This window comes from Monopterus albus, unplaced genomic scaffold (assembly GCF_001952655.1).
Source record: "Monopterus albus unplaced genomic scaffold, M_albus_1.0 scaffold86.1, whole genome shotgun sequence".
NCBI lineage: Eukaryota > Metazoa > Chordata > Actinopteri > Synbranchiformes > Synbranchidae > Monopterus > Monopterus albus.
In genome coordinates this window covers 1,165,825-1,188,010 of record NW_018127966.1, presented here as the reverse complement: position 1 = coordinate 1,188,010, position 22,186 = coordinate 1,165,825, and the positions used below count along the sequence as shown (strand labels likewise).

At 39.6% G+C, this 22,186-nt stretch overlaps 4 protein-coding genes across 8 annotated transcripts; 3 read left to right on the top strand and 1 right to left on the bottom strand.

The window, feature by feature from the left end:
- Positions 1-303: 303 nt before the first annotated feature.
- Positions 304-5,523, bottom strand: LOC109964300 (alcohol dehydrogenase class-3-like). Its single transcript, XM_020607501.1, has 9 exons — positions 5,433-5,523; positions 5,119-5,220; positions 4,688-4,838; positions 4,501-4,588; positions 4,189-4,408; positions 2,850-3,110; positions 2,611-2,768; positions 1,888-2,001; positions 304-1,105 (listed from the first exon to the last, which is right to left on the bottom strand). Exons 1-9 carry the CDS (start codon positions 5,448-5,450, stop codon positions 1,081-1,083), a joined length of 1,137 nt encoding a protein of 378 aa, XP_020463157.1. The 5' UTR covers positions 5,451-5,523; the 3' UTR covers positions 304-1,080.
- A 152-nt stretch (positions 5,524-5,675) lies between these two features.
- On the top strand, positions 5,676-8,267 carry gar1 (GAR1 homolog, ribonucleoprotein). 3 transcript variants are annotated; one of them, XM_020607497.1, is made up of 7 exons: positions 5,676-5,769; positions 6,098-6,259; positions 6,881-7,035; positions 7,146-7,205; positions 7,302-7,428; positions 7,579-7,707; positions 7,824-8,267. In XM_020607497.1, exons 2-7 carry the CDS (start codon positions 6,112-6,114, stop codon positions 7,832-7,834), a joined length of 630 nt encoding a protein of 209 aa, XP_020463153.1. In that variant the 5' UTR covers positions 5,676-5,769; positions 6,098-6,111; the 3' UTR covers positions 7,835-8,267. The 3 variants fall into 3 exon arrangements, with proteins under 3 accessions (XP_020463153.1, XP_020463154.1, XP_020463155.1); XM_020607498.1 differs by lacking the exon at positions 5,676-5,769 and adding an exon at positions 5,801-5,831; XM_020607499.1 differs by lacking the exon at positions 5,676-5,769 and adding an exon at positions 5,860-5,944.
- Positions 8,268-9,848: 1,581 nt separating this feature from the next.
- LOC109964312 (alcohol dehydrogenase class-3) lies at positions 9,849-13,729 on the top strand. The gene is made up of 9 exons (XM_020607517.1): positions 9,849-9,947; positions 10,494-10,595; positions 10,852-10,993; positions 11,107-11,194; positions 11,467-11,686; positions 12,410-12,670; positions 12,913-13,048; positions 13,209-13,347; positions 13,527-13,729. Exons 1-9 carry the CDS (start codon positions 9,930-9,932, stop codon positions 13,549-13,551), a joined length of 1,131 nt encoding a protein of 376 aa, XP_020463173.1. The 5' UTR covers positions 9,849-9,929; the 3' UTR covers positions 13,552-13,729.
- Positions 13,730-14,858: 1,129 nt separating this feature from the next.
- On the top strand, positions 14,859-21,613 carry eif4ea (eukaryotic translation initiation factor 4ea). Of its 3 annotated transcripts, none has more exons than XM_020607507.1 (7): positions 14,859-14,943; positions 16,253-16,356; positions 16,735-16,830; positions 17,607-17,670; positions 19,048-19,161; positions 19,498-19,637; positions 20,324-21,613. In XM_020607507.1, the coding sequence occupies exons 1-7, from the start codon at positions 14,926-14,928 to the stop codon at positions 20,436-20,438; spliced, it is 651 nt and encodes a 216-aa protein (XP_020463163.1). In that variant the 5' UTR covers positions 14,859-14,925; the 3' UTR covers positions 20,439-21,613. The 3 variants fall into 3 exon arrangements, with proteins under 3 accessions (XP_020463163.1, XP_020463165.1, XP_020463164.1); XM_020607508.1 differs by lacking the exon at positions 14,859-14,943 and adding an exon at positions 14,950-15,036; XM_020607509.1 differs by lacking the exon at positions 19,048-19,161.
- Positions 21,614-22,186: the final 573 nt, after the last annotated feature.

Genomic DNA, 22,186 nt, shown 5'->3' with positions numbered 1-22,186 from the left:
CTGCAAATGACGCAGACTTTCAGACACCTCCCCCAAAAAATACTTTGCGTGTTTGTAGATGAGGGTGTCCAGTCACATAATCGTCTGTCAAAACTTGTCTTCCTCTTTTTTTTTTTTTTTGTTCTTTCCCTTGCATCTCATGCTTCTGCTTCCTTCTGCTATCAATTTCTAGCTAACTTTTTTTACTTTAAGATTATTTGGGAGGAGGGAAGGGAGAGCCAAGCTGTATATTCTGTGACCGATAGCATACAGGCAGAGGAGACCAATGTAAGAGGAAGAGCAATTTATTTTCCATTTAATAAAAAAAAATGGACAGACATAACAAAATCCTAAGGCTGTTCATCTGATCTGAATGGGACTTGATAAAATAAAATAAAAAACTTCTACAGCTATTTCAATTCTTCACCAGGAGTCATTCCCCAAACAGTTTTCTGTCCTGACAGCCCACAAAGGATATTTTAGCCCTTCTTGTCAACTCCATATTAAATCAATATACAATATTACCAAGACCAAAATCTGGTAAACCTGACTCCAAAAAGCAGATATTTCAACATGGTTGTAGAAAGATTCAGTCATTTGGTTTTGTGTCCACCATCTTCTTTAAAAATTTTATTCCCAGTGTCATGCCATATTGATATCAGGACCTTATTCACCGTAGGCCAAGTACGACAGATGTAGATTTGTCTCGATGCAGACGCTGCATTTGTCCATGAACTGCATTCGCTATATGTTACATAAATGCACATAATATTGCATGGTGATCATTTCTTTGAAAACAAGAACAAAACAACCTCAAAACTGAATAAAAATACAGAATTCTTTGCAGATAGAAAGGTCCATAAAAAGTTAGACATTAGATATTATTAGAAACTAACAGAGTCTTTCACATGGTATAACACCGCCATCTAGTGGCAAATGTGGTCATTTGCTACAAAGTCAGGGAGGGGAAAATATTCATTGTATAAGAAAAAAATACATTTCATAAATATACCACAGCTGTATGCAGAATGTTATTACAATGACATTGAATGTCAATCCTTCTTCTTATAAAGGTCTTTAGGTTTAGCCTCCTCTTGAGTTTCACAGATTGATTACAGTACGGATACTAAGAAAAAAAGAAAAATGATTAGAAGGTCACAGATTATATAAAGAAGTTTATTTTAAGCCCAAATCCTCTAGTTCCAGCTTCTCCAATGTGAATATTTACTGGTTTCCTTAGTCTCTTAAAATATCTTTTAAGTTTAGACTGTTGCAAAGGCACATTTGACATCTGAATATGTAACTGTGAAGGCTGGGAAACTGTATTGGACATTGTTCACTGAAATATTAGACAATTAATTAAATAGTCCAGAAAATAATCTTAATATTAATCAACAATTTCATTGCAACTCTAAAATGGAGATAAATAATAATAATAATACATTCCATACATTTAAGGCACACACACACATAATGCTCCTGAAAATATTATGTTTGTGAAATTTGTGATTTTTTTCCTGAGAATTAATCAAATTACAAGACACTGTCTGTTTAGAAGGCCGCAAAAAGCATGGGAACATGGTTTCCAAGATAAAGAGGAGAAAACATGTTTTGCAAAGAGGGCCACTACAGTAGTTTTACAACTACTAGGTCAGTATATTTAGGAGTCTGCTGTACAGACATTCTACAGGATGCTACTATCATTGTATGAGAAGCATGTTGGTGCTTGTTTGTATAGTCAAACAAGCCATTTTGACTTGGTTTGTCTTGACTATTCTGCAATAGACTAGAAATGCAGCTCAGTTTGACACTGAGGCTACATGCTTAGCCCCAACCCCAACCTTACCCTAGCACTAACACCTAACCTTAAAAACAGAAGCTAGCAAGCACAAATAAACCGGGTCTTACCTTTTCCCACTTTTCAAAAGGCCAAAGGCCACATTGATTTGATCCAGGGGTAGGCTGTAGGAGACAAACTCATCCAGCTTCAGCTTTTTGTTCATGTAGTCGTCCACCAGTTTAAAAGAGGATTAAAAAAACCCATGAACCCTCATGACCCACACTGAAAAGGGCAATTTTCTTGTCACCTTATAATATCCATATAATTGCCTTAAATGACTGTAGCCCTTGGATACATCAACAGTGATAGATATTATTAAACCTTTGATGTTCAGTCAAATTCCAATAATGATTGACCTTACATTCTGTGACATAAATACAGTGACGTTACATTGTGTGTTATAAATATGACAAAGGCTTTGTAACATGTTTTAACATGTGGCGGCACTGTATTCTGGTCTAGCTAGTCTGAAACAGTTAGTGACCTGCCTCCTCTGACTGGGACTGTTGATCAGATAAAGCAAGCTGTTTGACAGCTAAGACATTACCTTAGTGTCTGAACACTTGTATTTTCACATCTTTTAACTATCAATATTCCAGTGAGTAATGAACACAAATCATTACAAGCCAAAATATGTTCACCGGTGATGTTTTATACTTGTTTTCTCAAGTCTAACATCAAATTGGGTCCAAAAATGCAACTACCCTGTTTTATATTTTACTTATCACTCAGTTTCTCTATAACTCTAGTCATCACAATCTGAACCATTATGGATGACTGCTTTGTATTAATTAATAGACCTCATCTTAGGTTCACCTCCAAAATAAGTCCCCTTCAAGGTGCGCCCCATGAGGATCTTTAAAACCTTGACCTTCATTTCTTCTGTCTCAGTCCACCCAGCAATGACACAGGTGCCCCAGGCATCTGCTGTAGACTCCAGTGCAGCGCTCTAAGTCAACAAAAAGTGCCAGTTATGCAAACTAATTATAGAATTGCACAGCTGTAATTTGTGTAACTGTCCTACACCCACCATGACATCTGGACTTCCAACACACTCCAGAGCGTAGTCCACACCTCCATCTGTCATCGCCACCAGAACCTCCTGGATGGACTTGCTATGATCTCTGGGGTTGACACATTCAGTGGCTCCAAATGCTTTGGCTTTCTCAAATTTGTCTGGATTGATGTCGACCCCAATGATCCTTTTTGCCCCAGCGACCTGGCAGCCCATGACAGCGGCCAGTCCTACAGCTCCAAGGCCAAACACGGCACACAAGGAATCTTTTTCAACCTGGATGCACATAATGTGGGAGCCAGCTTAGTCAGCTGAAATCTATTAAATCGATATCTGATGAGATCATCATGTTTAACTAGTACATTTGACATAGAGTTGCAAGAAAAAGTAATAGCACTGTTTGCAATGTCTTGGTTTTCTGCACAATTTGGAAATTAAATGTAATGTGATCGTCAAAGTCACAAATATTAACAATGTTTCTAAGCTGATAAAGCACAAACAGTCATGATCTTTCTACTGAACACACCCATTAAACATACAAAGTGAGGGTGGAAAAAGGTCATAGCAGCAATGTTTTAATAACTGGTTGAACCACCTTTTTCAGACATAACCTCAAGCAAGCGTTTCCCTGTAGCTGTGGATTAGACCTGTATAATATTCAGGAGGAATTTTGGACCATTGTTCTTGACAGAACTGCTTCAGCTCTGCCATATTCTTATGACATCTGGTGTGAGCGGCTCTCTTGAGGTCATTCCATAGCATTTCTATCGGGTTGAGGTCTGGGCTCTGACTGGGCCTCTCCAAAAGGCAGATTTTGTGTCTCCGAAGCTATTCTGTAGTAGATTTACTTTGATGTTTAGGGTCATTGTCCTGCTGCGTCACCCAGCTTGTTCTGAGCTTCAGCTTGCAGACACCTACCCCTGCATTATCCTGTAAGATACCTAGATAAACTTGAGAATTCATTTTCCCCTCCACAGTGGCAAGCCATCCAGGTCCAGAGGCAGCAAAGCAGCCCCACATCATGATGCTCCCTCCACTGTACTTCACTTCACATTGTATATGATACTCATGTTATCTACTGACACCTAGTGGGAAAAATTAATAACCAATAATGTCTTGCCATAATCTTACAATAAATGGGCAGCAACTAAGGAAAATGACAACTAACATGTTTTCCTTAATTAATTTTTGATATATGAAGCTCAACTGTTTATAAATGGTCATGATTGTAAATACATGTTAAGCGCATCCCTCTTGTTCCAAGGGTTCAGCAATGAACAACCACTTGTCAGTGTTGGTGAGAACTCAAGTAATGATTAGAATGCAAGTGACCAGCAGATCCATGTCCTCTTACCTTGGCTGTATTAACAGCAGCACCATAACCAGTGGAGACACCACAGCCTAGCAGACAAACTTTGTCCAGTGGTGCATCGCTTCTTATCTTTGCAAGTGATGTGTCGGGAACCACGGTGTACTCAGAGAATGAACTGACACCCAGGAACTGGAACACCTGTTGCCGCTTGCAAGATATCCTGCTTGTGCCATCAGCTAAAACACCCATTTGTGTATTCTCCCTAGGAGTCACGAAATAGGAATGTGAAGCAGCAATACTACTGAAGCAATAGAGCAGCTGTAAGTGTATATAAATATGTGGTAATGAAATCACCAGTTCTTCCTGCAGTGATTTGTTTTAGGACACTGACATCGTTTACATTCCCCACATTGAGGCAGAAAAAGGGGAATAACTTTATCCCCTGTGAAAACAACAAAAAGTTCAATCAGAGTTCTGTTAATAAAAACGAGAACGAATCCAAACAAATGTCATTTTGTTCAATGTGAACTGTATAATTTACCTGGTGAAAATTTGGTGACTTCTGGACCAACACTCTCCACTACTCCTGCTGCTTCATGGCCGAGAACTAACGGGAATGGTCTAAATTTCATCCCCTTTTCAGTCTCATACAGGTATTCCCAGTCTGTGTGGCACACTCCTGTGGCAATGATCTACACAAACAGCGAGGGTGCTGATTCAGATGACTGTTTTAGGAAGTGAAAATAGTCATAGTGTGCAATGTGCAAGCCAACATGAAACTAACCAAGGAGAAGTCAAATGCATTTAAGTGTTTCATATCAACATTTCTGGCCTTCATGAGCAAAACAGAAACTAGAACACGGAGTAATACAATTATCCTTAATTTTTATGCAGTAGTTCCTATTTGTCTACTTCATATAATATTGTCATAAAATATGAATATACTCATATTTCCAAATATGAGCAGCTTACCTTGATGCGGACTTCATGGACCTTTGGTGGAGCCACATCCACATCCTCAATGCAAAGTGGTTTGCCACGTTCCCAAGCAACAGCTGCCTTGCACTTGATCACCTAAGAGAGATAAATACACGTATTTGTTGTGCGTTGCACAGTTTGACACACCCTGACTCAAATTAGAAGTCACTAGAGGGAAAGCCAGTGTCCATATGGGGAGCAGAGAATGGGGATAAACTGGCAATAAACCGAGCGATCAACAGCATGCTTAACCAGATGTCACAATATACAGACTGAAAGCAACAACAAGAGATGAAGTTATGTCTTACCTGGCCTATTGTTGACATGATGTGGTAATGTCGTTAAATTCTCTGCATCTGACCAAAAAAGTTGTGTCGGAAAATTTACATCTATATACAACTATATGAAGTCCCACAGATAACTTTCCATATTATGTAAGCACTGGAATTTGTAAAGTGGTACTAACCGAGTCTATAAGCTTTGTCAATGAGCTGACTGCCACCTCGTTATGCAGGGGTTGGGCGGCGAGTTTACGACACTTCACGACCTTGCAGAATACTTTTACGGCAGTCAGTGGCTACACGCGTTATGATCACATGGAGGTCCGTTGGAGTAAATAGCTGTAAATAGCCCATCAAAGAAGCTGTGAGTACTTTGCTTCAGCTGTGTGTAAATAGTGTTGCAGACTTTCCGGCGTTTGTTTTGAAGTGAATACTTAACGTATTGGCTTGTGTTAGGAAATGCGCTTCAATTTAGTAGTTTGAATGACAGAGTTGAGGTATCCTAGCATGTTAGCAGGGCCTTGTGCAGTGCTTCTAAGTTAAGTCCTGTGATCGTTGAGTCTAATAAGTTCAGTCCAATGTGGTCAGCTAAGCGTGTACATAACAATGTTAACGTGGTAACTTCATGCTTCATAACGTGTTTATGTCCTCACATGCTAAATTGTCTTTTTTTTTTATTGTGTCTTACACAGAATTTGAAGATAAAATGTCTTTCAGAGGGGGAGGTGGACGAGGTGGACGAGGTGGTGGGTTTAATCGAGGCGGTGGGTTTAACCGAGGAGGATTTGGTGGAGGCAGGGGCGGCAGAGGTGGTTTTAACAGACAAGACTTTGGTCCTCCAGATCGTGTTGTTGGTAAGTTCATCAAATCACAAACTAAGAATATTGGAAACAAGTTGCAAAGGCTGACATCTTGACCGCTAGGCTGTGCTATCAAGCTGAATACGGTTGAGGGCTGAGTAATACACCGACTGGTACAATAATAAAGCCGTGTTTTCCTGTGGGGCAGAGTGGGATCATAGCTTATAAGGGTCCATTTGGGCATGGGTTCAATATCCATCCTTGGCGTCAAACACTGAACCACCACAGACTCTAAAAACATCATCTGTATGTGAGTGTGATCCCTATTTATGTCACAAGAAGGTTATTGGTTAAATAGCATTCATGTCAATATGCAAGATGTAATTATGAAAGCCCCCACCATTCAGACATTGGGTTTAATAATGTGGCATCTAATCCTATATTGTCAATGCACAATCATGTTTAATGCTGAAGTGTCATAACAGGATGCATTGTGGGTTATTCCCCTGAGCAAAGTCTGCAGAATTACAGGGTTATACAAAGTGTGTGATTAGGGCTTAAAAGGTTAACCAAAGAGCACTCAAGTAGTTGCCAGTTTATACAGTGGCCTTAGTCATGATGAATACTACACATTTTAAACAACTAACTGCATTTTTATGTCGTTCTACTCTGCAGCACTGGGAGAGTTCATGCATCCATGTGAAGATGATATTGTGTGTAAGTGTACAACAGAGGAAAACAAAGTTCCCTACTTCAATGCCCCAGTGTATTTGGAAAACAAGGAGCAGATTGGGAAGGTGGACGAGATATTTGGCCAGCTACGGGATTTTGTATCTTTTCTGTTGCTCTGCTGCAATTTCTACTGAAAGCAAGATCAGTTTGTGAGGAACAAAGATCACTTTCTGCTCAGTCATGTTAATTCCTTAACACATCCTTGCAGTATTTTTCAGTCAAACTTTGTGAAAATATGAAGGCATCTTCATTTAAGAAACTGCAGAAGGTATAAAACAATAACATTTAGTTGCGTATTTGCATAATCAAAAGCATTTTAGTGTCTGTGAAATAAATCATGAGTAACATGCAGTTTCTCTTTTAGTTTTATATTGATCCAATGAAGCTCCTCCCGCTGCAGAGATTCCTCCCCAGGCCGCCAGGAGAGAAGGGTCCACCTAGAGGAGGCCGCGGTGGAGGCAGAGGTGGAGGAAGAGGTGGTGGTCGTGGAGGTGAGGCATCTAAACTTACTGTTTCATTGCAGTTAATCTTGTCTCCCATTGTTGATGAGTGTGAGTTAAAGTGGAAATGAAAATACATTGCCCATTTACAGAATGGTTTGGAAAAGTGGTTTGATTAAATCTGCTTGGTTTTTATTTCAGGTGGATTTCGAGGTGGCCGTGGTGGCGGATTTGGTGGTGGTGGACGTGGTGGAGGATTTGGAGGTGGTGGACGCGGTGGAGGAGGAGGCTTCAGAGGAAGAGGAGGTGGTGGAGGACGTGGATTTAGAGGTTGGCCCTGTTTTCCATTCTCTAAAATGTAGTCATATTTTCTAGTGTGCTGGTACTAGTGTTGTCATGTAGTTTATAACGCTTGTATTTGTCATTTTCTTTTTGTTTACTTGTAGGTGGAAAATGATGAGACAGTGAGGGTCTGGTGTAATCTTCTCATTTCTGTCTACACCTACCCCAGTAAAAAAGCTGTGGTCCATGCCAATTCGTGGCTTGCTGTACCTCAGAATATGGACATTGCCTCTATTTGTACAACTTGAGTGAATTCTTTTTTTACCACTTTTGTATGAATGATGGATCTCAAGATGCTTTTATTTAAAAGATTCATGTGTTATTGTGTGTAACATCGTGGGGACCTTTTCAGCCTGTTATGAAGGGTTATCAAGTACCTCTCAACAGGCATTATCCTGTGCTGATTGTGTTAAAATATATGGCCATGGCAGATGTTTGTGCTTTTTTCAGTGTTAGCTGAAAACATCTTATTACACACAATTTGTAAAATCTTGAGCAAAATATTGTCATGTTTTTGCTAAAGGTCTTGATTAAAAGGTGCTTTGCAATTGCGTCTATTTTATATTTTGGGTCCTGCAAATCTAATCTGAGTTTAGGAAACTGATGTATGGGCATGATTTTGTGAGTTTGAAAACCAGTCATGGTACAACATGCAAAGATGTAACGGGGAAGCTTGAAATCTCCAGCGCACACACACATACTGATGGGCTTTTCAGTGAAGTACACAGCATCATGTATACACTGAAACTTTTGAGATGACTATTTCAATGAAGGAGAAAGGTGTCATTTTAAAGATTTTTTTAAGTGGGTCATTTAACTTTTTTGTAGAATACAGTGTTAAGTTGGAGTATTTTTATATTGCTTAAAACTTGTTTGGAGATGTTGAATGAGCCACTGCTGGAAAGTGGATTAAATATTCACTGAAATCTAAAAAATGGGCTTCTATGACTTGTTTTATTGGAACAAAAGTAACTACATTTACTCAAGTACTCTATGTACAGTTTTTACAGATTAAGATTTATAAATGATGATGCACTGTTATAAATTAAAATAAGGGAATGTTCGAGTCCAGCTGAAATTCAAGTACTCGGTTGACAGGTGTTGTACCCAGTACTTTTTACCATGCTAACTCTGAGAGACGAAGCAGTCCAAGTAACTTCAAAACAGTGCTGATTTATTCAATGAACACAGGTAAAATTAACGTTACACGCTCCGGTATCTCGCACCTCCAACATGCACGCAGGCAGCTGAAAGATGAAAGACCCTGAACCACAACAGTCCTATACATTATATCACCTCGGGCTAACCCCATTCTACAGAGAGAGACACCAAACCGTGATGTCTCCCGGTGCCAGCTTTGCATCTGGCCAGAGCAGTAGTCAAAGCATGAAGAAAATCAATGTGTGAGTGTCTGTTGATTATGTGGTGTGTAGCTAAAAACATTCTAACACGACCTCTAGTGACATATTATGGCTAAGGCTACAGTTATACACGTCATAATAATAATATTAAGCACCCTGTCTGCTGACAGTCATCAACTCTTCTCTCTAGTTATCCTTGACCATAAGTAACCTGCAGCAACTCATGAGAATGACTAAACATTTAACAGCCTGAGCTAGACATCCTGTCTACACTAAACATTTCCAATACATCAAGTATCTAACCAATATCTATCTGACTAAATAGTAACAATTTTTATAATTGTTTGCCTTTCTGACAAGTCATAGGTCAAGCTCAAATGTGAGGATTTGCAGTTCTTCTGTTTAATTATGTAATTTGAACCATTTTTAGGTTTGGGCTTTTGGCTGAACAAAAATCTAATCAGTACATTAAATCACAGTTAAAATCGGCTCCATACCACCCAGCTGCAACAGCTGCTCTATGTAACAGCCTATATAACTATATCAGTCACAGGGAACATTTTCCCACAAGACTCTTGAATACACATATTTTTACACAAGTAATATTTTGATTGCAGTACTTATGATTGGAAACTTTTACAGTGAATGGCATTAGTTCTTTTCAAAACATCTCTGAGGTATGGACCTATATGCACAAAAGATGGTACAAAATCAATGAAATCATACTGCTGTGTATACGCCGTGTTTGCGTCATGCGTACCCTGCGCGTTCTCGTCTCTGATTGGTCCGGACTTTAACTGCTTTACGGCAGCGCACCGCCCCGTCTTCGCGTGCTGGGAAAAAAGCAGCATGGAGACAGCTGGTAAAGTAAGTAAGTTCACTACAAAATCCACAACAAATGTCTTAGATGCATCTTGTAGCTGTGTATTTGCCGTTAAATTGGCATTAATATCACCTGCACTGTAAAACACGGTTCCTTTAACTAGCTTGCTCTCGTGCAGACTCCTTGAATAAACAAAACGGCTACAAAAAAAATCACTGTTCACTTACTTAGCAATGATCTTTCGTCAGTCATACGCAGCTGCTACTTGCAAGTTGATGCAGTGCCTGCCCAGAAAGTTTAAGCCAGGTCTAAGCTTCTGAATAACCGGTAAAACAATTGAAGTGAGTGAAAGTTTGGTGGAAGATGTTATTGCCTACTTAGCATCAGAAATCGGAGGCTAAATGGTGCTAAAGCGGAACGTTAACGCACTTAATCCAGTAGTGAACTACTGGAAGCCTTGCATTGGCATAAACTATCGTTCAAAGTCTACACTGTGGTCAACTAGTCCGGTCACGGGCACTGAAGAGCTGCACTCACTAATTTAATTCTAACAGCATTATTTATGAAAAATCGCACTGTTGTGCCTTTAGGTGATCAAATGCAAGGCAGCTGTTGCCTGGGAACCCGGGAAGCCTCTTTCCATTGAAGAAGTGGAGGTCGCCCCACCTAAGGCCCATGAAGTTCGCATCAAGGTAACAAACCATTGCCGCCACTTTTCCAGGCCAAAAATGCCTGGAAAGGTAATTCCTGAAAGGTTCCTATGAAGGCATCTCTGGAAACATCAGAAATATTTCAAACTTTGAAGCTTTGAAGACAGACTTTTATGACTTCAATATTTCATAACTGAGAAATGCCATGACTAGACATTAGGTAATAAAAGTAATGTTAAAATCAAGAATAATATCTTTTATATTCTTGAATCTAGCAGCATGGTGCTTTGTCTCTCAGCTCTTTGCTACAGGGGTGTGTCATACAGATGCCTACACTCTGAGTGGGAGTGACCCTGAGGGACTTTTCCCTGTCATCCTGGGCCATGAGGGTGCTGGGACAGTTGAGAGTGTTGGTGAGGGTGTCACCAAATTCAAGCCAGGTACAGTACGGAGCCAGCAGTCAAAACACTCAAACGTAAAACTTGTTTGTGCACTGCTGTGAATACGCACACCTTATGTGATTTTTACTGATCAACGATTCTGTTTGATAAAGGTGATACCGTCATCCCATTGTACGTGCCACAGTGTGGTGAATGCAAATTTTGCAAAAATCCGAAGACCAACCTTTGCCAGAAAATTAGGTAATGCTTTCAGACTAATTTATACATGGTTGAGTTGGTGAACACGGTTTGCTTTTAGTGATAAAATAGGAATTTTAAAAAAGTATTTCTTGTGGCAGAACAGCAGCCTCAATGGTTGAACTCAGAGCCTCAGGCGTCCTTCCCCAGGGCAAACAAATCAAAGCTCAGTCATCATCAGTTTTAGCTTCTCACTGCCCTGCAGTGAAGTAAACAGCAACTGAGTTTCATCACATGAAAAGAAATCCTCTTTTCACTGTTCTTCCTCCCTGCAGAGTAACTCAGGGGCAGGGCCTGCTCCCTGACAAGACCTCACGCTTCACTTGCAAGGGAAAGCAAGTGTTTCACTTCATGGGTACAAGCACCTTCTCGGAGTACACTGTGGTGGCGGATATCTCTCTGGCCAAAGTGAACGAAAATGCTCCACTGGATAAAGTGTGCCTTCTTGGATGTGGCATTTCTACAGGTTACGGTGCTGCTCTTAACACTGCCAAGGTGGATATCGCAGGTTATTGGCCACACATTAAGACCACCATCTTATAATTAGAAACACATTCGCTCTTTATTTTTGTCTGAAGTGACATTGGAAAATTGACTAATTTATAGTTTAAGTATCTTTATGCAAAACATATTTGTTCCAAAGTGGTGCTTAAAGGTAGAAATAAAAAGAGACAAATGTCATCACTGTTACCATGTTTCACTCTAAAGTGAGTTACCTGCATTAATCATGCAGGTCAGAGTCAGCTTCACTGGCCAGGTGTGTTGGACACACGAGGAATTTGACTTTGCTACAGTGGCTCTCAATGTGTATGTACAGTGTTCTTCTGTAAGACAATGGGTAGACAAACGATGTAAGACTGAATGAGCAAAAAGAAAGAGACAAAGGAATTTGCATTAGGAAAATAAAAAATAAAGTACTTACTTTTTAGCAACATTTTAAAAAATATTTAAGGGTATCTTTACAGAAGGGAGTGACATGGGACCTGGTGCTCATGATGCCTGCTTCTATGTCACCTTTTTGATCCCTGCTTCCTGCAGTGAAAAGAAAAGCTGTTCGCTGTTTGCTTAAGAAAACCCAGCTGTTATTTGTATAAGTAAATGATTGTTACATCAGCTAAAACAAATTTCACGTCCATACATAAATCTTCTAGCTTCAAAATGATTTTGTAGTATTGGAATTCTCATGAGGCTTTTTTTTTTTTTTTTCCTCACTCACAGGTTGAGCCCGGTTCCACATGCGCTGTATTTGGCCTTGGAGCTGTTGGCTTGGCTGTTATTATGGGCTGCAAGGTAGCGGGAGCAACCAGGATTATTGGTGTGGATATTAACCCTTCAAAGTTTGAGAAAGCCAAGGAGTTTGGAGCCACAGAGTGTGTGAACCCCAAGGATCACAGCAAGCCCATCCAGGAGGTTCTGGTGGAGATGACCGATGGTGGTGTGGACTACTCCTTTGAGTGCATTGGAAATGTGCAAATCATGGTGAGACCACGTGCACATTTTATTATGCACAATCTGAAGCACATCATATAGATACAGCAAATAAAACAGTGTCATAGGTTAACAGTGTTAATGCATCATTTTAGTTGGTCTGCTGGTGTAAATAGATGACCCAGTGCAGATGTAAATTATGTTCTCATAGGTGGCACAAGCAGCATATAAAATACTGTTCATAAGATGACAGTGTATATAACCAGAAAAAAATGATCAATTTATTATTTCAGAGAGCTGCTCTGGAGGCGTGCCACAAAGGATGGGGTGAAAGCGTCATTATCGGTGTAGCCGGAGCAGGACAGGAGATCTCAACCAGACCATTCCAGCTGGTGACAGGCCGAGTATGGAGAGGAACAGCCTTTGGAGGTGGGATACTTTTCTAAGGGGCTTAATGTGGCCTGGCAGACATTCCAGATTTCTGGGAGTTCAAATCCCTTTTGCATATTATAATCTGGGACAGACTGAAGTAAAATCAATGTTTTTTGAACATTCCAACTGCTTAACTGGTTTGTATACTCATCCCCAGGCTGGAAGAGTGTGGAGAGCGTGCCTAAATTGGTAGAAGACTACATGAATAAGAAGCTGAAGGTGGATGAGTTTGTGACACACACCCTGCCCTTTGACCAGATCAATGAAGGATTTGATGTCATGCATGCTGGAAAGAGGTGAGAGGAACAGTTAATTTATGTAGTCAGTGCATAAAATCACTGTTGTAAAAATAGTGTTTTTCCCCTTTTGATTCTTTGTACAGCACATACCTTTTTTTTTATTTTTTATTTTCTGCTGTTCTGTTGACTAGAATTCTATTTCCCAGCCTAACATATTTTCTTGTTTCTCATTGCAGCATCCGCACAGTGCTGACCTTCTGAAATGCCTAAAACACTGACGCAATTCACCTCCTGCCTTTAAACCATCACCTTTTGTAGTTGCAGCACTTAATGTATTTCTCTGCACTTGTTTTGATGGCATAACTTTCAGTATCAGAACATTTTAATTAACAACAGAAAAAATGTTTGTCAGCATCATTAAATGGTTTTTGAAAATGCATTTATTCTCTGCTTCTCTTGGAAAACATCTTTTTTTTTTTTTTTGTATACATGATTTTCCCAGGAAACACATGCCAGATACTAGAAATTTAAAATAATTTTACACTATTAATAATAATTTCTGCATTTACAGTATTTGAAGATCAATAATTATTCCACCTTAAATGTTTGGGCAAAATACTTAAGATAAATTGAATTTTGGTAAGGCTCTGAGAATGCATACCACAACCTGATATGATCTGCATGAGTAAAAGATAATAGTTATCATGCAATCTGAAATATTTGCTACTCATGTATTAACTTTATCTTTCAGAGAAACATGAAATGTCAGTAGTGAGTTCAACTAAGCCTGCACACTGTAGAGTTTTTATTGGTACATTTTACAAACCCTGTAATATACTGCTACAAGATTGTTGAACAGATTATCTGAGAGCAGTTCTGGGTTTATGCAATATTATCTCATTGCAATGCAGCCATGTAAGCTGTCTTTTGTTAATACCTCTTTATGCCGCCTGCACTCCTAACCACTCTCCTAAAACAATAGAGTGTATGTGTAGTTCTAGACAAGCTATTATGCAAAATAGTCAGGTTTCATTTAAATTATGCATTCCAATTTTGGGTGGCATGTAATAGAGCTTTTCACTCTCATTTTTTTATTTGAAGGATTTGTTTTAAAAAATTGTGTTAGGCTGTTTGAGTGGATGATGATGTTTCTTGCCTACTGTGACCTTTTAGAATTGAGATTTTGATCAAGGGTTATATATAAATAAATCTCACCTCCTGACATTGCATGTATCAACCTGGATCTTTAGGTCACCCTGCCATCCAGGTAGTATGTATAATGCCACACTGAGCCAATCCCAGTAATACAATTACTAAAAAAACAGGAGTAAGCTGGACAGCAACAAAGAAATATATGACAAATAACATTGCTCAAAGAGATTCTGCATGATGGGTATGTTTACTTTTTATACTTAAAGTAGGTTTTGCTAACACTTAAGTACTTTTATTGAAAATGATTTTGATTGCAGGACATTTGCTTGTAACGGAGTATTTCAATCATTACGGTAATGAGTAAAAGGTCCGAGCACCTCTACTAATGACATTACCCCCCCGTGCGCATGCGTACTGTTGAGTACCAGATGGTCCAATCAGCTATTTTAACAGACACCAAACACGGAACGTGATCTCTAGAAGATGGCGGCAGCTCTGGTGGTGAGTACTCCGCACCGCACTGGTAGCTAAGTCACTCAACTCGGGCTCATATCCTCCAAGGATGGTGTATATCCAATGATCAACACACGGATGGTAAAAGACAAGTTATCAACAGTTGTGACTGAGTGACAGACAGCCCTAGTAGTTCTCTTAACTTCCTGTAGTCAGTTGTCTCTGACAGGTAACAACTCGCTAGCCAAAGTCACTTAATTTAGCATAGTCGATTAACGTTAGTCATTAACTAGGTTAACGTTACTCTTTGTTCCAGCGTTGCTGCTTGTGGAACCCTTTATTGTTAACTGTCGTTTAGTTAAAAGTGGATACCTCAGTCGCTAGCCTGAGATAAGCTCTGATGCTTGGGTGAATGAGAGGACGCACGCCTGGGTTAAGTTAACATAATCAACCGTTTGATGTGGTCCATAACGGGACCCGGGATGGCGTGCGGGACGTCCGTACGGGGCATTATGAACAAACCTAATATTTGACAAAGAGTTAACTTTTGCTAAGTATATGTGCAGGGGTTGGACAGATAATTGCAGTGACTGTTAGGCAATCCAAAACTGAACCTACGTTAAACGCTTTGGTATAATGTTCATTGTTTTGGTTCAAAATTATTCTACCTGGATGAATGTTATGTACCTAGGAATGCGTGTGGTTGGTGGAAGAGGTGGGCACAGGATGGGACTCCTCAATGCAAATGAATATTAAAATAGGATAAAGTAAAAATAGCTTATCATTTCATTGACAAGGGTAAAAATAAATCGGATTAAATTATATTTTATTATTATGCATGGAGCATTATATCTCAGTTGGCTGTGTGTACTCAGATTGTGTACAAATATCTCTAAATGTGTAGTTTGAGTGTGTAAATGAAACTACATATGTATTTGGCAAATAACACAAATATTTTAATGTGTACCCATTTGTAAATGTGCATATGATTTGTATAAATGTACTATGATCTGACTGTAAATACCCTTTTATTATAAGTAAAAACTTGTATGATCGCTTCAAAAGCTTAAAATAAATAAACATAACTCTTCATTTCCCCTTCGGGTTTGCCTATCACCTAACTGAGGATGTGCGTTTTTCTGTGCGCGGCAACTTTAAAACAGCTTTTGATGTAGTCTTAATTACAAAATACCCACCTCTAGTCTATAATCTGTTGTCGCACACATATTGTGCACACTCAAAGTATGACAGCCATGACCATAAAATGCATTTCAAAAAAGGATCAAATGTATGACAGCGGAGCCAATACCACAGATGGCACATGAGAAACATGCCAAACTTGTTTTGTTTTCTTCAGATATCAACCTCAGTTCCTGCAAGTCTTGAAAAGGAAAAATGTGAAGAAACCATTCAAAAAGTTGTGAGTCCTGAAGTGTACCTCAAGCATCCGCTACAGAACAGGTGAGACCACAACTCGGTACCCTTCTGTTTCTTTGTTCGACAACAGTCAACAAGTTGCAACTGCATTTGCTTGCATCAATACAGTTTAGATTATAGTTGCAGACCAGTTGGTGGTAAATTAAGCTCTTACCAGATTCCTTTGCCTGTCAACAGAGAGTGATGCTGCCAATTAGTGCTGATTTTGGCCATATGGTATTCCTATAATTAGCTTAGACACTTACAGTGGTTAGGATTTGAGCAAGGTATCTCTCATCCAACTGTCAAGTACAGTAATTGTGTAAGGTGTGTCTTCCAGTGAAACAAGTTGGTAATGAGCGACGTGAAAGACAAAGCATGCAGCTGTCGTCTGCAGTGAAACAACTCGGCTTTGATTTGCAGGTGGGCTCTTTGGTTTTTCAAGAATGACAAAAGCAAAACATGGCAAGCTAACCTTCGTCTCATCTCCAAATTTGACACTGTGGAAGACTTCTGGGCGTAAGTACTGTATGTTATTACTATAAACTATGGGTGACAAAGGAAAAACCTGAACCAATGAGTGGTCTCTTCCAGGATGACAGTGGCACAAGGGCACATGACATAGGGCACAAGGAGTCACTGAATGGTTTGAGGAGTATGAAAATGTGAATCATATGCTATGGCCTTTAGTCACCAGATCTCAACCCAAATGAAACCTCCTATGAGAGGTGTGGACGTGTTAGATGGGGCTCGCCACCACCATCATGGAAATAAGGGAATATCTTTTGGAAGAATGGTTGTTCATCCTTCAGTAGAGTTCAGAGACTTGTAGAATCGATGCCCAGGAGCACTACTGCTGTTCTAGTGGTGGGTGGGCTGACATTGTTTTAAGACTTTTTTGTTTTTCCCCTGTCATTTGTCACCTGTCTGTTCATGACTGGACTCGTAGCTGACATCACCTCTTTGTTGGCTGCTAATCAGTTCAGCCATTTAAGAAGTGGACAGTTGCATTTGAATGCTAATAAATAATATACCAGATTTGCTAATACTCATCAGTTTCATGTCCCAAAAATGCAGTGTCACATTTGTTTCTTAATTTCATTTTGTGTGCCTCTTGTTTCCTTACCACCAGTGCCACAGCACAGTGGATACTTTTGTTGTGGTGTTTTTACTAAGATGAGACTTGTCTGCCAGTTGTTATGTGAGGTTAAAATTCCTATTGCTCCATGTTTTTAGCCAGGTCACTAAAGGGCCTTCTGTGTCCTCTTGAATAAACACTTATTCTTCCTTCTCAGATTGTACAACCACATTCAGCTATCAAGTAACTTGATGTCTGGCTGTGACTACTCACTGTTTAAGGTAAGAGTGCTTTTATCACAGTCCTCACCACTGCACAATATACCCACTTAGACACAGTGGGTTACAGTGTCAAGTTTGTATCTAGAGCTGTAGTTACAGGCTCTTATTCAGGACCAAAAAGAAAAATGGTGGCCTTTTGGTCCACTATAGTTCTCTTCCATTTAAAGCAGACAGTTCCTCATTAAAATGAATTAATAGTTTTAATCTTGAAGTCTCATGGTCTGAAAGGTAATTTCTCACATCAGTGATACGTGTACTAGTTACCCGAGGGGGTTGAAAAGCATCAGTTTATTCTAGTTAACAAGCCGGCCTCTTCACTGCCCGTCACTTTGTGTATTTCCTCTAGTGGCCACAAAGAGCTTATGTAGAACCAATGGTTAGCTGTGTGCATCAGTCAAGACGAACTGAATCTCATCTGTCATAAATGGTCTCACACTTGGCCACACATCTTTATCTACATGTGGACATAGTGGTTGAATGCAAATCTAACTAGACAAGAGATGTCTCTAGGCAATTGCCACGATTAGCAGATGAATTGTGTAATCTCCTCTTTGGTTCAGCTTTTGCATTCATACATCCAGGCTGCTGTGTTATTTTCTAAAAGAACTAAAGGAGAATGCACACCGAGTGAGCGAGCGAGAGTGCTCCCTTGAAGGTACACATCAACAGAGAGCAGAGGGAACTGCACACACGTAACCCTGGTGTAGTCTTTAGATTTTTAATAAGCTTTTTATTTAAATTCTAACAATCAGCATTTTGTGAATATTCCCTTCTGTGCTTTCTCACCATCCTACTCGGTACAAATGGTCCAATGTTATCTTGCGAGTAGACACTTCAGCTTATTAGGTGGTTTCAGTGTGGTAGTTTGGTCCACATCAGGGTGTTATTGTAGTCCAACTAAACAAACAACTTAAGGGTGAACAAATCCTTGCTGTACAGGCACCCTTAATCACTACGCCCCAGTCAGCAGAGCTCAGTACGGGTGTTGGGTAACTACACCTGAACTGCCTTGTGATTTTAGCTTATTTGTTTGTTCTTTGTTTCTACATGAAAACATTGTTCACAGATCTCATGTTCTGAGGAAGTCCAGTTGACAAACCTGTTTAACTGTTTTTGGGTTTTCTTAAATTTATTTGTGTGTGGAAGCAATTTTTCAAAATGGACAATATTTGGGATTGTTTTCTTCCTGTTTTCAGGCACAATTATTTGAATATTTAATAGCCTGAAATGATTGATCACTAGAATCTAAAATGTATTTCACTTCAAGTATTGTTAGCTCATATCTAAAGGGAACAATAAATTGGAAAATGCAAGTATTTGTTCAGTATGGATACTTTGGGATATTTGAGTTGAGCTTTGACCTTTATTTAAAAATAGGATGGGATTGAGCCCATGTGGGAGGATGAACGGAACCGGCGAGGTGGCCGCTGGCTGATAACTCTGTCCAAGCATCAGCGCAAATCAGACCTTGACCGGTTCTGGTTGGAGACGGTATGTTCAGTTCTGTCAAGGATTGGGTACACATCATTAGTTTTATCTGAAGGCCTTTTTCAGGGAACATATTTTGTCACATTGCATAAATAATCAGAATGATGGCTGAGTTCCTTGTAGCTGCTTTGGTTTCATGGTCCTGGTATTGTCCATCCTGACTCGCTTAGAGTAGAACAGAGCCATCTTTAAATGTTTCTGGTTAATACCTGTGCTTCTCTACGTCCAAATGTCTCCTATGAAAAGGCCCGACAGCTACTAACTGCCACTGAAAAGAAACTGCTCCCCACTATCAAGATATTTGGAGATAATGTCAGATTTATTTTCTCCACCCTGCAGCTCTTGTGTCTTGTTGGTGAAGCTTTTGATGACTACAGTGACGATGTTTGTGGAGCTGTCATTAACATCCGAGCCAAAGGAGACAAAATAGCAATATGGACCACAGACTTCGAAAACAAAGAGGCCATCACACACATAGGGTGAGCTGAAGATGCCACAGTTATTGATGAAAGATTAACAGGTGTCATGGTAAATGAAATGTTTCTCCTACTGAATTAAATAAAAAGTTGCAGCTGTTGAGGGTCCTGTCTAACTCGCAAAGGGTTACAGCTCCATATAGACCTTGTTATAGATGGCCAGTGGAGCGATTGCAATCATACAATTAGAAATTGCATCAACATAGAAAGATGGATGTGCTTTAAAACTAAATGTCCCTATACGACAAAGAACACATCTTGGGTTTAGTACAGGTCTCGGTATACACCAGTATGTGTTGACCCTATTGCCTGTGGTTTTTTACTTTGTGTATATATTTTTCTATTGATACTTCAGCGATTGAGTGATTTCTAGTTTTTGCCCAGGTCTGTAGTGGTTTTCTTTCTTTTAACCCAGGGCTGAAGTGAGTTGCTATGTTAGTCACTAGTACAGTTGTAAATGTTTCAGCTTTTCAGAAAAAGCTTTTCCCTTTTGGGCAAAATGCTGCATCAGTGGATGGTCTCCAGGTACTAGATTGCTAGAGCTTGGTGCAGCAAAAGAGAACAATGGCAAGGATTGTTTTTCATGCCATTGTATAAATGTTATAGTCCTACTGTATATAAAGAATTAGCTTTTTGTGTGTATGCATTTCCTAATACGGAGTCATGTTTCTTTCGTTTGCCTTTTTCAGGCGTGTGTATAAAGAGAGATTAGGCGTTCCGCCAAAAGTGATCATCGGATACCAGTCACACGCGGACACAGCCACAAAGAGCGGCTCCACAACCAAGAACAAGTTTGTTGCCTGAGGACCATTGTCAAAATCGTCACCTATTTTCTGTAATTCTTCCATGAAAGTAACAGACAGGTTTATCAACCAAAAACCATTGTAAGAGATTAAATTTCTTGCTTTTTGTTTGCTTAATTGCTGCCACTTGACCAAAGCTTTTGTTTATGGTGAGTGTGTAGTGACGGTGTGTGTGTGGAGCTGTCTTTAATCTGTCCTTTTGAGAAGATGGTCAGTGTATGTGCAGGTAAATGTAGCACTATTGTTCATTAACTTTATGTGGTGGTGGGTTGAAGAGTAAAAGAGGTTTACATTTTCAAATACAGCTGCATATTTACTGACTTCATCTGATTTATGCACTCATGTGTGTATACACTACTTATTTTTGTTGAAGTACTTGAATATTAAAGGCACAAAAAGACAAATTTTCCATTTTGTTATAAACTGCAGGTGCTTTTATACTCTGAAATCCACAGTTTACTTTAATCCATATCTTTTAATGTTGACAGAACTGGCCTTAAAAGTTTTCTGGGAAATTCATCACACTCGCACACTTCATTGTCTTAATGCAGCTGTTTAGTTATTCTAGGACCAATGTCGCCAATAGCAAGTCAGAGTTTGAGCCATTTTGTTTCTTGCCAAGAAACTTGTGCAATATATGAGTTATTAAAGTTGAGATGTTCATCACGGTGAAGAATGGAAGATATATTTAAAAGGAACTTGGGGTTTCATAAAGAAATGGAAGTTCACTTCCTTGGCACTGTGGAGTAAAGCAGACATTTCACACACAAATGCATCAGGAAGCAAAGTTATTCTAACATGTAATGTATAAACATTATACCTGTAGCTGTTGGTATACTCTTCTTTCAGATTATTAGAGTATTAAGTTTTTGAACACAGGCATGTCATTCCGATGGCGTTATGTATCAATGGGACGGGACTTTTCAGAGAAATTTTCATGTTTTTCTTTTTAAGTGCATAAGCCATGTGACCGTTTGAAATGTTTACCTCTGTTTACAAGTTTACTTTGTTATGAGCGTTGACCTACTGCTTCGGTCAGGTTTACGCAGTATAATTTCATTCCAGACGTTTTGTGTATTTTTGGAGGGACTGAAATGTGCCTTGAACCTATTGTAACACCCTGCTCTAAGCAATGTACAAAGAAGTTATGTAAATAAACATGGGCAGTGTAGTCTTCTTTCCAAACGGTCATTTTTATAGTTTAATCAATATACTTTGAAAGCTATAGGCTGTACTAAACAGTGGCTTATGAAAGTGATCAGGCAAACGGGGGAGCAACAGTACAGCAATGCAGAGACTTTTTATTCTTTAACTTTATCGAACAATATAAAGAAAATGGCCTGGTACCATCCATGTAGCCCAACCTTTTCAATGAAAGTACTAAAGTGGGGGCGGGGTGAGGAGGTGCAAAAAGAGAAGTGGGACTAATTACGTGCCCCTGTTACCACCTCTTAATAGCTGCAGGTGCAAAGTCACATGACTCAGGTGACCTGAGCTGGTCACTGTGACAGAGCTTGGTAGTGCGGGAGTTTAGCTTGAGAGGAGCACCTGGTGTTAGCGCCTTTATTCAAAGCTTACAGACACACAAAGACGAGAGGCGTTCAGAAAGGAAGGAGAAGCGATATTTTGTAAAAAAAAAAAAAGGTGGTTGGCTGTCTACTGTATGTACAAGAGACTGGTTGCCCTTTTATAGGAATTGAATTATGGGATGAGGTCCTGGTAGTATGGTCTGCAGTCGGGCAGGCATTA

What these genes read in the sequence shown, in the direction of transcription:
- LOC109964300 (XM_020607501.1), bottom strand. An exon ending in AATCACTGCAGGAAGAACTG is followed by an intron (nt 4,409 to 4,500) that starts GTGATTTCATTA and finishes CGTGACTCCTAG; the next exon opens with GGAGAATACACAAATGGGTG. An exon ending in CTGCTGTTAATACAGCCAAG is followed by an intron (nt 3,111 to 4,188) that starts GTAAGAGGACAT and finishes ATGTGCATCCAG; the next exon opens with GTTGAAAAAGATTCCTTGTG.
- gar1 (XM_020607497.1), top strand. Translation starts at nt 6,112, where the DNA reads ATGTCTTTCAGAGGGGGAGGTGGACGAGGTGGACGAGGTGGTGGGTTT. An exon ending in TTGGCCAGCTACGGGATTTT is followed by an intron (nt 7,036 to 7,145) that starts GTATCTTTTCTG and finishes ACATCCTTGCAG; the next exon opens with TATTTTTCAGTCAAACTTTG. An exon ending in CATTTAAGAAACTGCAGAAG is followed by an intron (nt 7,206 to 7,301) that starts GTATAAAACAAT and finishes TTTCTCTTTTAG; the next exon opens with TTTTATATTGATCCAATGAA.
- LOC109964312 (XM_020607517.1), top strand. An exon ending in TTGGAAATGTGCAAATCATG is followed by an intron (nt 12,671 to 12,912) that starts GTGAGACCACGT and finishes TTATTATTTCAG; the next exon opens with AGAGCTGCTCTGGAGGCGTG. An exon ending in GAGAGGAACAGCCTTTGGAG is followed by an intron (nt 13,049 to 13,208) that starts GTGGGATACTTT and finishes ACTCATCCCCAG; the next exon opens with GCTGGAAGAGTGTGGAGAGC.
- eif4ea (XM_020607507.1), top strand. An exon ending in AAGCATCCGCTACAGAACAG is followed by an intron (nt 16,357 to 16,734) that starts GTGAGACCACAA and finishes TTTGATTTGCAG; the next exon opens with GTGGGCTCTTTGGTTTTTCA. An exon ending in GTGACTACTCACTGTTTAAG is followed by an intron (nt 17,671 to 19,047) that starts GTAAGAGTGCTT and finishes ATTTAAAAATAG; the next exon opens with GATGGGATTGAGCCCATGTG.